The sequence below is a fragment of the Micropterus salmoides genome, unplaced genomic scaffold, assembly GCF_014851395.1.
Source record: "Micropterus salmoides isolate LMB-PRFRI ecotype aquatic unplaced genomic scaffold, ASM1485139v1 Ms_hic_scaffold_7, whole genome shotgun sequence".
Lineage (NCBI taxonomy): Eukaryota > Metazoa > Chordata > Actinopteri > Centrarchiformes > Centrarchidae > Micropterus > Micropterus salmoides.
In genome coordinates, this window is record NW_024044459.1 from 10,026,394 (window position 1) to 10,038,840 (window position 12,447).

The 12,447-nt window shown below is 40.3% G+C and overlaps 1 protein-coding gene across 1 annotated transcript in view; it reads right to left on the bottom strand.

Moving 5' to 3' along the window:
- Positions 1-11,226, bottom strand: part of antxr2a (ANTXR cell adhesion molecule 2a) — a 78,077-nt gene extending 66,851 nt beyond the window's left edge. Inside the window, exons 1-5 of the mRNA XM_038703123.1 lie at positions 10,712-11,226; positions 6,180-6,251; positions 1,480-1,551; positions 454-535; positions 232-336 (exon numbers count right to left, since the gene is read on the bottom strand). Coding sequence (XP_038559051.1) covers positions 232-336; positions 454-535; positions 1,480-1,551; positions 6,180-6,251; positions 10,712-10,884 — 504 coding nt within the window. The 5' untranslated portion in view covers positions 10,885-11,226. The remainder of the gene's footprint in view (positions 1-231; positions 337-453; positions 536-1,479; positions 1,552-6,179; positions 6,252-10,711) is intronic.
- Between the last annotated feature and the right edge of the window lie 1,221 nt (positions 11,227-12,447).

The following is a 12,447-nucleotide window of genomic DNA, read 5'->3' on the forward strand; positions in this document are numbered from 1 at the left end:
AAATAAATATTTCACTAAGTAAATAAAATTTAAATATTTTAAAAAGGTAAGGAAGAAATAAAAATGTAATTTGTATTTAGAATTTGTATTTGCAGTTAAATTAAACAAAATCAAAGTAAATATTAAGTGCAACATCAGCTTTGTGGGAATCAGCATGAATTCTGTTTTGACAGTGCAATTTCAACATTTTGACAGTTCACTTGTACAACTGTTTGAGAATATTAATCTCACCGCTTTCACTGTGAGCTCGTGAACGTAAACTGCGAGTTTCCCATCTGTCAAAGCCAGGATAATGCTCGAGGACTTGATCGTTTGCATCTGTATCTGAGCTGAGGCCTTCAGGTTAAAACGGATGACAAACATTTCATCAGATCTCAATATCACAATCATTTGTGCAATATTTGTGAAAAGCTACTGAGCTGTAATTTGATTTATTTGTGATAGTAAACTGACCTCTTTTATTCCCTCATGCATATATGTTTCACCTGCTGGTGATACGTCCCGTAAGCGCTTCAGACCCTCTTCTATCTCGTATCTTAAAGCACACATAAAATCAATGGTTGACATTTTGGTCCATATGTGCTCTACTGTACTGAAATGTTTCTTTGCCACCACTGGGAAAAAATGCATATTAACACCTGATTGATGATTATTTGTACCGATTGCTACATGATTACAGTCGTGCTGGAAAAAGCCTATCACAGTATATGTACTTTTATCCTGCAATATCATTATATATTGTGATAAATTGTGAATTTCTTATTGGGGAATCATTTGAGAAGCTGTTAATGAATAAAAACAACTAGACAACAATACTCCTCAATTCCCAAGCATTTTGCTTAAAAAGGTTCAGCAGCCAAATTCACAATTTAAAAGCATGGATAAATGATGAATTAAGTATGGTTCAGTACACTTGCCGACCTCCGGACATCATAGCCTAAATCAGGAGACAAAATCTAACCGGGGTATGTGGGGAAGAAAACTGTTAATTTCAGAGACTCTGTTCTTACATTCTAGTGAATATATGTAATATTTTTGCTGCCATAATATGGAGTCAGGAGGACAGGGGGACAGGGGCACTGAAAAAATGGGACTCTCAGGAGAATCTGTAAAGTTAAATATATGAACGGATTGATTAAATTTTGGTAAATATATTGTTACCTGTTGCTATTGGTGATTTAACTTCATTAAAAATGTTTAGTACTCCCTTAGTAGTCAGTGTGTAACATAAGTTTATAACGGCGTAAACTCAGTTATAAACTAAGTTATAAATTCATTTTTCGCTGCATCAGAAAATGGACATGTGGCGTGAGAGCGTGTGAAAAGTGTTGCCTCTGCTGGAGTCTCACGGCCAATGCGTGAGTGTTGACAGCCTTGTTGTAGTTCAAGGTTGTTGCTGAGAAGTGTTATGTTTAAACCGGTGATAATAATATGACAGAATCATAAATTTATTCCAGAGTTTATAACAGAGTTCAGTACCTGTCTCCAGTCAGGGGCAGTAGGACTGTAGCTTTGCCTGAGAAAACGATGAATGAGACCCTCATCCTGGGGCTAAAGAGAAAAACAAAAATCAAAAATTGGGAATTAGAAATCTTTAGTTTTACCAAATATCTCATTCTTATAATGGTGTAGGACTAAGACAATATACTATATTATTGTAATATTTTGGTCCTTACTTCATAAAATCATCACTTCCGGCCTTCAGCCTCTTTATCAACCACCCACACAGCATGACACGTAAAAAAATCAAACTGGCTATAAATGAGTCAGTGTGACTGACAGCTTTATATAAAGCAAGAAAAAAGTCCAGTTAAGGAGAGAGAAAGAGGCATAAATAAATAGCCAAACAGAAGGGGCTCTTTTAACATCAACTATTTTAGTGTACAACTTAAAGCAGCTTCGGTGGGACTGAAGGAAGTGATTAACATGTTGATGAGTCACACATAAACACACAACCATCCTGTTCAGTTACACAATGATATACTTCGTACCTGTGACTTTTTAGGGGTGTGAACTAACACTGGACACTCTGATGTGTCTCTGACATAAAAATGTGGCAACAGACCGTGTCTTTTCTGTACAGCTAGTTTACATTCAGTATGACTCTGTCATATTACAGCAGACTCGCTGTCTAATAATTATGGACAGGGTTGTTTTTTTTAGCAAACAACTGGTTACCGAGTATGTTATGCAAGGAAATCCACTAAATTGAGATACAAGGTTTTCTTATTCCCGATTTGGAGTATTGCTCTTAAGTTTCAATCTATTGGGAGCAATGCTGCATTTTGTTAGTTATCGGTTTGCACCCGTATTGGAAATGTTCTGAGTATTGCTATCAGTATTATCATTACATTTTCCCCCTAATGTCTTACTTGGAGCAGTATAAACCTTTCATAAAATAGTCATAAAAATATTTCAAAATAATGAAAGCCTTTTATATTTAAAGAGGCAATATGTAGTTTTCAGCGGCCACTAGCGGTGCGGTTTTAAGACTGCAACCAGGTGTGTGCTCGTACGCGTGCTCGCTTGAACTCATGAGCGAGCATAATCCGAAACACAACCACTTTCATATAGAAATCCTGCAATAAACGCAGGAACATCTGCATGCAGGCTGCGGCTTTTCACTCAGACACGTTCAGGCTCCGTTACTTCAACGTTCCCGTCTCAGAGGTAGCTCAACACCGGCGCCGTACTTTTCATTCAGCGCAGCAAGACACCGGCATATTGGCACAATTCTCCCGAAAAAGGAGTGAGAGCAACTATAGACAGGCAGGGAGACAGCTTCACACAACATCGTGGAAACTCAGGTAAACTCTCACTGCAACGTTACAGTAATATTTTTATCAAGCTGCAGGTTGAACTAATCCATGCTCGTTACACGGATCACGGTACATTTGCTGCATTTAGCCGACGTGCTACAGCTTAGCTCGCCTGCTGCTTTTAGTAACTATCTTTACTATCTGTGCATCTTTCACCGGAGGCTCAGCAATGTCAGCACAGATACATGTATTGGATGATAATGAAAAGGGTAGTGAGCTGGACTGATTATAATAACGAGATTGTGTCACACTTTATAACAGTTAACCGCAGTAAGTAACTTTACTGTAACTAGTGATAATGGCTCTTCCTCTGGGTTGTTGTGACCGTTTTGTTGCAGTGTTTTGTGTTCTGTGGGTCACGTTAGATACAGCGACTGACAGGTGGAGAAGCTGTGTACCTGAGTATTGGTAAAATGACAATAAACTTTAAACTGAACGTTACAAAGCAAACAGCGGCAGGTCCGAGCTAATTTAGCATTAGCTGGCTGCATCACTATAGGCTTACATTAGTAAACAAATCGCTCCACATTTGCTTTTTACCGTTACATCCTTTCTTTGACACTTTGACATAATACCAGTGGTACACAGGATAGTAACATGGGTCGCGTTAGCTGGTAAAGTAATGTGGAAAGCGATACAACTTTGCATTGGATAACTTTGGCAACTGCTCGGCGTTATCCGGCGAGCTAACATGACTTTCTCTGTGTTTCTCCATCTTTACTAATGCTCACTTTGTTCTTACTCAACATCATCTGAACCCGTTTGGTCTGATGGGCTTCAGCACATAAACCTTTATTGTTGTTTTGTATCCTTACGTGGAGCCTGTGTTTTGCTGTGAGCTGGTTGTTTTATGGTATTAGTGGACTGCATGTCGTTAGCTGTAGTACAGAGAGGCTCGGGAGCGCGCACAGAGCTGAATCTGACCCGGAGACCTCACATTAAAAGCAGAATAGTGGCTGATGGAAGCAACGGAGAAAACAGGCGTCTTCATTTCTGAGTGAGTTTTGAGCCCATTGACAATAAGCCAATGAAAATTTGATTTATTAAAATCAAAAACTTACATACAGCCCCTTTAACCTCTCAAATCTCAAAAATTTTCAGAGTTGTGCATGCCTGTGTGCCGTGCGGCCGACAAAGGCATGCATGTTGCAGCTCCTCACAGGGCTAATTCAAGTACTATTTAAAAACAATATATGTTCTTTGTGTGGTTCATCAATGGTGATAAATGATCCGAATGTCCCACGAAGTGCGGACAACAGGTGAGGCTGTGGCTTCGTCTCTTCAGCCACTACACACATACCCACACACTGATCCCCTTCCTTAAGGCTTAGGGTTACAATTTTGGATTTATTTGCACACATTTATTAAAAGCTACTTTCTTTTCACATTTTTCTTTGCAGCATTAGGCTATATGTTGAAATTAGGTCTGGACGATATGGCCAAAAATGTTATCACAATAAAAAGTTTAATATCTTTCGATATCAATAATTATCACGATAAGTATCAAATCGTTATTTCTTTTGAGTTTAAAGGCTAATTTCTGCTTGTGAGTGAAAGTTGAAGAAACCTGATGGTTAATTGTGGTTTAAACTCTTCTTTATGGTCAACACTTGATGCCAAAAAGTGGATCACTTCACAAATCTGAGGTAGAAGATTCAAAACCAAAATCTTTGTCAACAAATATGCATGAGTAAAGAAAAGTAAGCTTTTTTTCCCCAGTCCTTTTTCCTCAACAATAAACATCTTAAGTCCTAATTTGTGTACGATTCAAGTGAATAAAATAAAAAAATTATTTAACATTTATTATATTGTTATTGAAAAAAATTATATCGCGATAATTAGTTACATATTATTAGTATATTAACTTATTGGGAGAAAACTGGTAGTTCTATGTAAAATCAGATGTTGAGCACCCCTGTATCGTCAAAATGGCATGATCCTTATTTCATAACGCCTCTGCGACGCTTCGAATCAGGCTCTGCCTATCGAATCATCGAATTTTGGACTATTCAGGGGTCAGCCCTAAAATGCACTCAGCTACTTCTCACCTCTGTTACAAACACAAAGCACGCGGATAGCATCCCACAGAGTGAGTTAAACTTCAGATAATTAAGCGCACAAGTGTTTCCTTTAGAGATCCGAAGCCTTCGGAGCATAAGGAGAGGTGCTGATATTTCTCACCCACATGACACATGGCCCAGTCGCAATCCTCCCCCTCAAAAATAGCACAATCTTTAAGCCACACGGCCAGATTTGGCAGGGAGCAGTAGCAGCCGTATACATCCATATCCTGTCTGCAAGTTTTAGAGTCATATGTGGAATAAAAACTAACCACGCTCAAGTCACAGATGTTAAATCGTGGGTGTTGAACTTTAGGCCTTCAGTGGAGCTTAAGATTGTACCGTACATGTTACCTCTTAAGCATTAAAGGAGATATTTTCAGTTTCAACTAAGGATAAAGAGGCAGCGATGCCAAGGACATATTAGAGGGTGGTGGCAGGAATTTATTTTTCTTTGGTTGGGTGGGGGATGGGAGGGGGGGGGTGATGAAGTAGTCCAGTTTGCTCCACATGGCGGAACAGAAGAGCTCTTGGTGAGCGAGCATTGTTTAGCAGATTGTCCTTGTCGCCTTCCAGTGTTCTTTTGCTTTACTGTACATTGTCTGCCTGTCAGCCATTCTGTGGTGGAAGCAGGGGATAAGTGTGGAGCCGGACCCCCCCGGTGCAAATGGCCATTCTCACAGCCCAGAAGACTGCTCCTCTCTGCCACCCACTCCCACCTGGTGCCTTTGCTATTTTCTTCAACCAACCACTTCATTCTGGCTGGGTCGCTACCGTCTGTACTGTGCTGGCAGGCGCCGTTTGACTCAAACGTTATGCAAGCTGAACGTTTCAAGCCGGTTTCTGTGGTTTTAATGAATTATGTGCAAAAAGGATGTCATTGATTTTGCAATTTGATAGTTTTTTAAAACAGGTGGGAAGTGCTTTCAATCTGAGCAACAGGCTGCAACTAATGTCGTAAGCTCTACACTTTTCTGACAAAACAACCATGATAACATTGAACAGAGGTCAAATAAAAGGATTGGACTAAACTATTTCCCCAACCAATCAGCTCAGTTGACTTCATTTTCTGGTGTCAGTTATCCAGTCAGTGCAGATATCATTTTAAAGAAGAATATTCTTCTTATATGATTGTCAGTCTACCTGCAGGTCTAAGTGTTGGAAGCATAATTTCATCTCATGTTTTTCTTATTTCAAAATATAATTATTATGAAACCCGCCTGACTGTAGCTGTGATTACACACAAATCAAAACTTTTTGTTTGTTTGTTTCCAAGGAAAATGTATGACATCGTACTCACCTCACAAATCTGTCAGTAAGGTTCTTCACAAACGAGTAAATCTCAAACCAGTCAGCAGAGACACTTCCAGACCTGAAACAAGAAAACAAGCAGCTCGTCAGTGGCAGCAGATTGTGTGCTGGGGAGTAAAACACTGTACAGTATTTGTGCTTTGTACCACAACCACAGTTGGACATTAACACCAGCCACATGCTGGATAATTGTGCTGATAAGTCTGTGTTACATAGCAGCCACTTCAGCTGTTAGAACCCTCAAATGTTCACAGGAGCTTTGCCTTTCTACAAATCTAGTTGGCTGGTACAGATGGAATTTATTTTAAAAAGGGTAGAAAAATCACCAAAGTGATATGACATAACCGCACAGGGGTGAGACTTTTGAGAAATATTATTTAGGGAAAATAAAAGGCCTTCTTTCTTGTCTATCTTTCTTTCATATTTTTGTAACTTTTAAATCTTATTTTTCCTTTCTCCCTTCTGTCCTTCCATGTGTTCTTCCTTAAATCCTTCTTTCCTTTCTTCAGCTAGTATGAAATCATGAAAAATGAAATGGGGGCTTTTCCTGTAAGATATTGCTTTATTTGAGTAAAAGCACTGAGGATTTCTTCCACCATGGTCTTTCGTCTCATTAAAGCTAACTAAGACTTGGTAATGGTCGATGTCGATGACGATGCATATATTTCTCACTGTAACCAAGGACAAATGTTGGATAGGTGGGTGTCAACCTGCAGCCCTTCTCACCCCGCGGTAAGTCAATCTGACCACAATGAACACAGTGTGTAAAATCTGCCCTTGATGTAACGACAAAGAGGTAATTAAACCAATAATTACAATTCAATGTATGTGCGGGGAACATAAAACAGAAGAGTTTGACCATTAGGAGGCTCATCTTTCATGCCACCTCTCTCTCCTCCCTGCTGCCCAAAGACAAGGTCACACAGAGGAGGGAAGAGACGACTGTGAGGGTAAAGGAAAGTTCTGCTGCACTTTGACAATACTGGAGTGTCAGCGTGTAATTAGCAGTGGTGGTGTTAAATTTAACTTTGATAGCCTTTTTGAGAGCTCTAGGTCAATTAAATGAAGAGGGAATAACTCTACTTGTTTGCTCATCATAATTACAACATATATTATTTTGATAGTGTTTCCAAAGGAACCAATAGTGATACCCTCATTATACTGAAACACTTTATATTGATATTGAGGTATTTATTGTAAAATATAACAATACTTGGGTTTGCCGATATCACTGAGTGATAAAGTCCATGTGATTATTTGATCCATGCCAGTTTCTCAATTTAATTTTCAAAATAAAAATGTATATTACTTTTGTGATATTAAATATTCTGTACCACGTTAGAAGACTTTATTGTGTCTGGATGTCGCCAGTGAGATCCATGGACTGGCAGGATAAATCTGGGTGTAAGGAGTGCAAGAGCAATTCTTCACCCTCCCTCACTAACACCACTGAGGTGCTCTTGAGCAAGGCCCAACTGCAGCTCGGTGTGTGAATGTGTGTCACTGAGTGTGTGTGTGTGCACGTGTGTGTGATCAGCCTGAAAATGGAGCTTGGCTCTCAGTGAAACTGAAAATAAATATTGCTCAGTGACTTTAGCAGCATCACTTCACAGGATGTTTCTACGGAAAGAGCTACCTGTGTAGTGCAGAGAAAACCAAAACATTCATGAATTTGCCTCAGACTGAAACACAATCACTTGGTGTTAGAACACCAAAATGGACAGTTCTTTGTGTTGCATTTGTGTTCACTGCTGCAAAAAATATTGCAGCACAAAGTGCTGACATTAGGGCCTCAGTCTTATCAGTACAATCAGGAAATCTGACTTATCTTCAAGGACAAAAGTAAACTTCCTTCAAAGAGACACGCAACAGCTTCACACTGACAAACTCATGATGGAGCAATCACCACATATTATTAGGCTTTTGTGTTTCACAAATATAAACATGCATATGTAAATCAAACAGACACATAACCTACAAATGTATACAAAAAAAAAAATTAACTAAGATCTATGCACTTAGTAAAACTTGTGTCAACAATCTCAGTCATCATCCTGCAATTTTGCAATTAAGATGAGGGTGGGGTAGTTTGAAAATGGGTCAGGGGAGCAGTGTTTCAACTCAACGGCCCTGAGTAATGGCACGTTTCCAAGCCGTGGGAGGACAGGATAAAAAACAGTTGCTGTCAAGGCTGTAAACTCTCCATAATATATTAAAAGCCTTTTTGCATGACGTTACTGCAGCGCTGCAAAGTTTTGCTGAACTGACTGAATCTGGCTGTGGAGTACGAGTACGTCTGACACCTGAAGCAGCACTTTGAAAGGAAGTGGCACACTGCCAAAGTCTGTTCCAAACATTGGCGCAATTCATTATTGCTAGTTGCAAAGCATGATTAACACACAACATTCAAGGACTTATTATGTTTAAGGTCTTATTTTTGTCACATGTTAAAGGTAATATGTGACTAAAATTCCAAGTGCAAGTGGATCCTATAGGACAGATAATGGCTACGTCCATCTCCATAAATGTTGTTGTAATGATGTAACCGTTCACAACATAGAAATTGTTAATAAAAGTATTTCAAGTAGTATGCATCTTCTGGTTTGGGTTAGGGTCAGTTATTGTGAGGGAGGAAGAGGTGACAAAGCTGCATTCTTCCTCTTTCGTGGTCACTTCCAGACATTGTCAGCATGTCCCATGTATGGGAAACAATATACGGACAAACCTCATGATGCCGTGTGACTAACACCGCTTCTTAGAGACAGTGTAGTTAAGGCCTGGTTAATATTAGGCAGATAAAACTATTTGGTTAGGATTACAGAAAGGCTGTGGTCATGGTTAGACATGTGTGGTTCCTTGAGGTTTGTAGTGCTCTCTTCCTCATTTGTAACTACTGAGCATTGCATGACTCCAGCCAATCCGGGACAGGCCTCAGTTATGCATCAGATCTGAGTAGTCACAAGTACGACGGATTCTGGACCAGATCAACCCAGGTTCAACCTGAGAAGTTTCAGAAAGTTTTAGCTGTCCGAGTAAGGCATGAACATGCAAACCTTTTTCCAACTTTGAGGGACTGTACAGGTGTTTTGGTTTTAGGCAGGCACTGTTGCCAACTAACTGCAAGAAATCTTTCAGAGACTTAAAAACCTTCAACAGTGTTTGGTTATGCATCTTCATGAGAGTCTGTTTTTATTTAGCCAAATTTGCTGTAGCTGCAGAGAGATCTGAAAGGTCTGTACTGCATTAAAACAGAAGGATAACATAACTTTCACATAGATGCTTTTCATGCCAAAATTAAATGAACTAAAACCAGTGGTTGCCTTCTTATTCAGATATCCACTGTGGTGGGACCATTAATGAAAACATTTGAAGTCGTTTTATACTCCGTCGTGCTTAGTGTATTGCATATGTCTTCTCTGTATTGCAAATTGCAAAAGCAAGCTATAGTGATAGGAGGACCCCAGTCTTAAGCCCAGACAGGACATGTTACACTGAAATCTGACTCCTTTGTAACACAAGACATTCAACTATGGAAAGAAATACTGAGTGGAAGGCCTCCATAGACAGACTGACACAAATTGGCCATTAGGTATCCAACAAAGGTTGAGGTCAAGGGAAACTGGACTTGGTTGAAGAAACTAGAAAACGTTTCATCCCCCAACCAAGAGACTTCTTCAGTTCTGACTCAGGCCCTTGACCTCAACCTTCATTGACTGAGAACCTTCACAGACATAGCCACTAGATGTTACTATCTGCTACACTAAAACTGTATGTTGGGAGCCAAATTTTTTATTGTATTTTTTTATGACCGTTGAACATGTTATTCCAGTCTTCTGGTTTCAGTCTTTCCACCAGATTTTTTTGCTCCCATATCAGCCACAAGAGCATCAGTGAGGTCCAAAGCTGATGCCGAATGATCAGGTCTGGCTCACAGTCGGTGTTCCAGTTCATCCTAAAAGTGCTGTTTGGATCAGATCTCTGTGCAGGCCAGTCAGGAACCACACCAACTGGGGGAAAGCATTTCTTTATAGAGCTGGCTTTGTTCACTTAGATGCCGTCATGCTGAAACAGGAAAGGGCCTTCCCCAAGCCACTACCATGTGTTGTGTCATAGTGTAGCACTCAGAAAAGGCTCTTTGGATTAAAAGCATGTGGACACCCCTGGTTGCCATATGTGGAGAGGGGTGTCCACATACTTTTGACCAAGGTTGTTATCCAAGCTAATACTATGATGTCCCCATTGTTGGTAGCAGCTGTCAACATACAGTATGTGATCATGCAAAGACGTGGACTAATCGGGTCACAGAAAACGGTGTCCTGCGACCAAGCGTCCCCCCTCCCATCTTTCTCTTCTCCCTCCACAGCCAAACTCAACAGTTTATAAAAAAATTTAAAAAATAGCTACATTTCAAGATGCTATCTTCTTTTGCCGAGTGCAGCGGCAGCATTATTTCCCCGGTTAGCCTCAATAAGAGCAGACAGTGGTCTGAAACAAACACTTTTTTTTTTTTTTCTTACTTACTTGTCCAAAACAAAGTAGAGGTCGTAAGCTCCGTGACAGGACGCTTCCTCTGAGCAGCAAGACGAAGCAAACAAACCCAGGAGGAGCACAGCAAGCGCCGCCGAAGTCCACCGACTCTTTCCGTCAAAAAGTTCACCCTCCGTGGTGAAATATCGGGCCAACTTTTCAAACATATTTGCCACAATAGCTAGAGTCAAGCCTGGTGTCAAATAATTAATAACCTTTATGGAGTCTTGCAGAGCGCAGAGACGACCGGAGACGACGTGCACATGCCGCAGTGTGGGTAAACTACATGTCAAAGTTCCTCCAAAACACACAGACTTAATTGGTTCACTTGCGAAGTAAAGGAAATCACGGCGCCGACGTCATCCACTTTGTAGTTTCTTCATCTTCCTGACTCACAGTTCTCACACTCACATCCTCAAGAAAACTCAAGACTCACTCTGTTTATTAGAAGATAACCTAAAGCACTACTAATATAGTAGCCAAAACTTCTTCGCGCTGAAAGTCCACACTCAGGAGAAAAGTTGGGCTGCTTTAAAGTGCTCCTCCACAGCTCGTTTTTCTGACCACTGCGTTTACCGTTGTTTCAACTGGTTCTAATATGAATTATACCACTTTAATGCCTTGTGTTTTTTTGATAAATGCACAGGCACAAGGATAAATGCTGGTGCATAAAACTCCAGAATTGTTGGTAATTTGTTTTACTGGATCAATTTTAAAAAGCTGTATTATAGGCTATGCAGGCCTACTTTAGTATCTAGTTGTGAATAACAGCCCATTTCAGAGTGTCAAATTACTGATGCATTAATGTGTAATCAGCATTTTTTTTGTTAGGGCGAGGTATTTTATGTCGTTCAAGATAATTTAATCTAAAGCAATGAATCACATTTTATGAGGTCATATTTTTTAAATGAAATTTTAACCACAAAGTAGCTTAACTGACTGGCGACCTGTCCAGGATGTACCCTAAGTTGCACAACATAAACATACTCAAGTATCTCGTAACTTATTTCCACCTTTAATGTTAGCTATGATGTAAGTCTGATATGCATCACATAAATAATGAAAAAAGGGGAAAAGGGTTATCCGATGGGGCACACAGGGTCAGCCCCACTTGGCCATCCTGCTGCCTCCCATCCCTTCACCATCAAGCCAAGTGGCGGCTCAGATGTTCAGTGCCCTAAACACGTGTCCCTAAGTGTATCACGAAAGAAGTGACACAGTGTTCACAATTTATTTGGCTCTTCATGTTTGCCCACGTTTCAACCCAAATTGTCCGACGGCACTGAAAGGCCTCATCTGTTTCCTTTCCAGTGCGCATGTCCGAGGTGCCTCCAGCTGTTAGACTTCTGAAGAGGTCCCAGTGCACACACCCAACAACATCTGTGTCGTCTTTTCTACAAGGCTACTTAATAATGTTGCTTAACAAGATTCACACAGGTCAGAGCTGAGGTCAGATACCTGGGTTTAGTATTGTTTTTTTTTCTTCAGACTGTACAGATTTAATGGGGCACTTGCATTGCAGGGGTTGGGGCTTTGATTTCCAGTGGGCTCATGCATGACTGCTGAAATCTGAAAGAACCACACAAGCTGCTCAGGTATGGGAATATGTATCGTCTTCTTTTCTCATAATTTCACAACTGCAGGTTGAGACCCTCTCACTGAACCATAAGTATCAGCTTGCTTTGCACTATGTCTGCAGAACACTTCATTTACAACAGTATGAACACGTG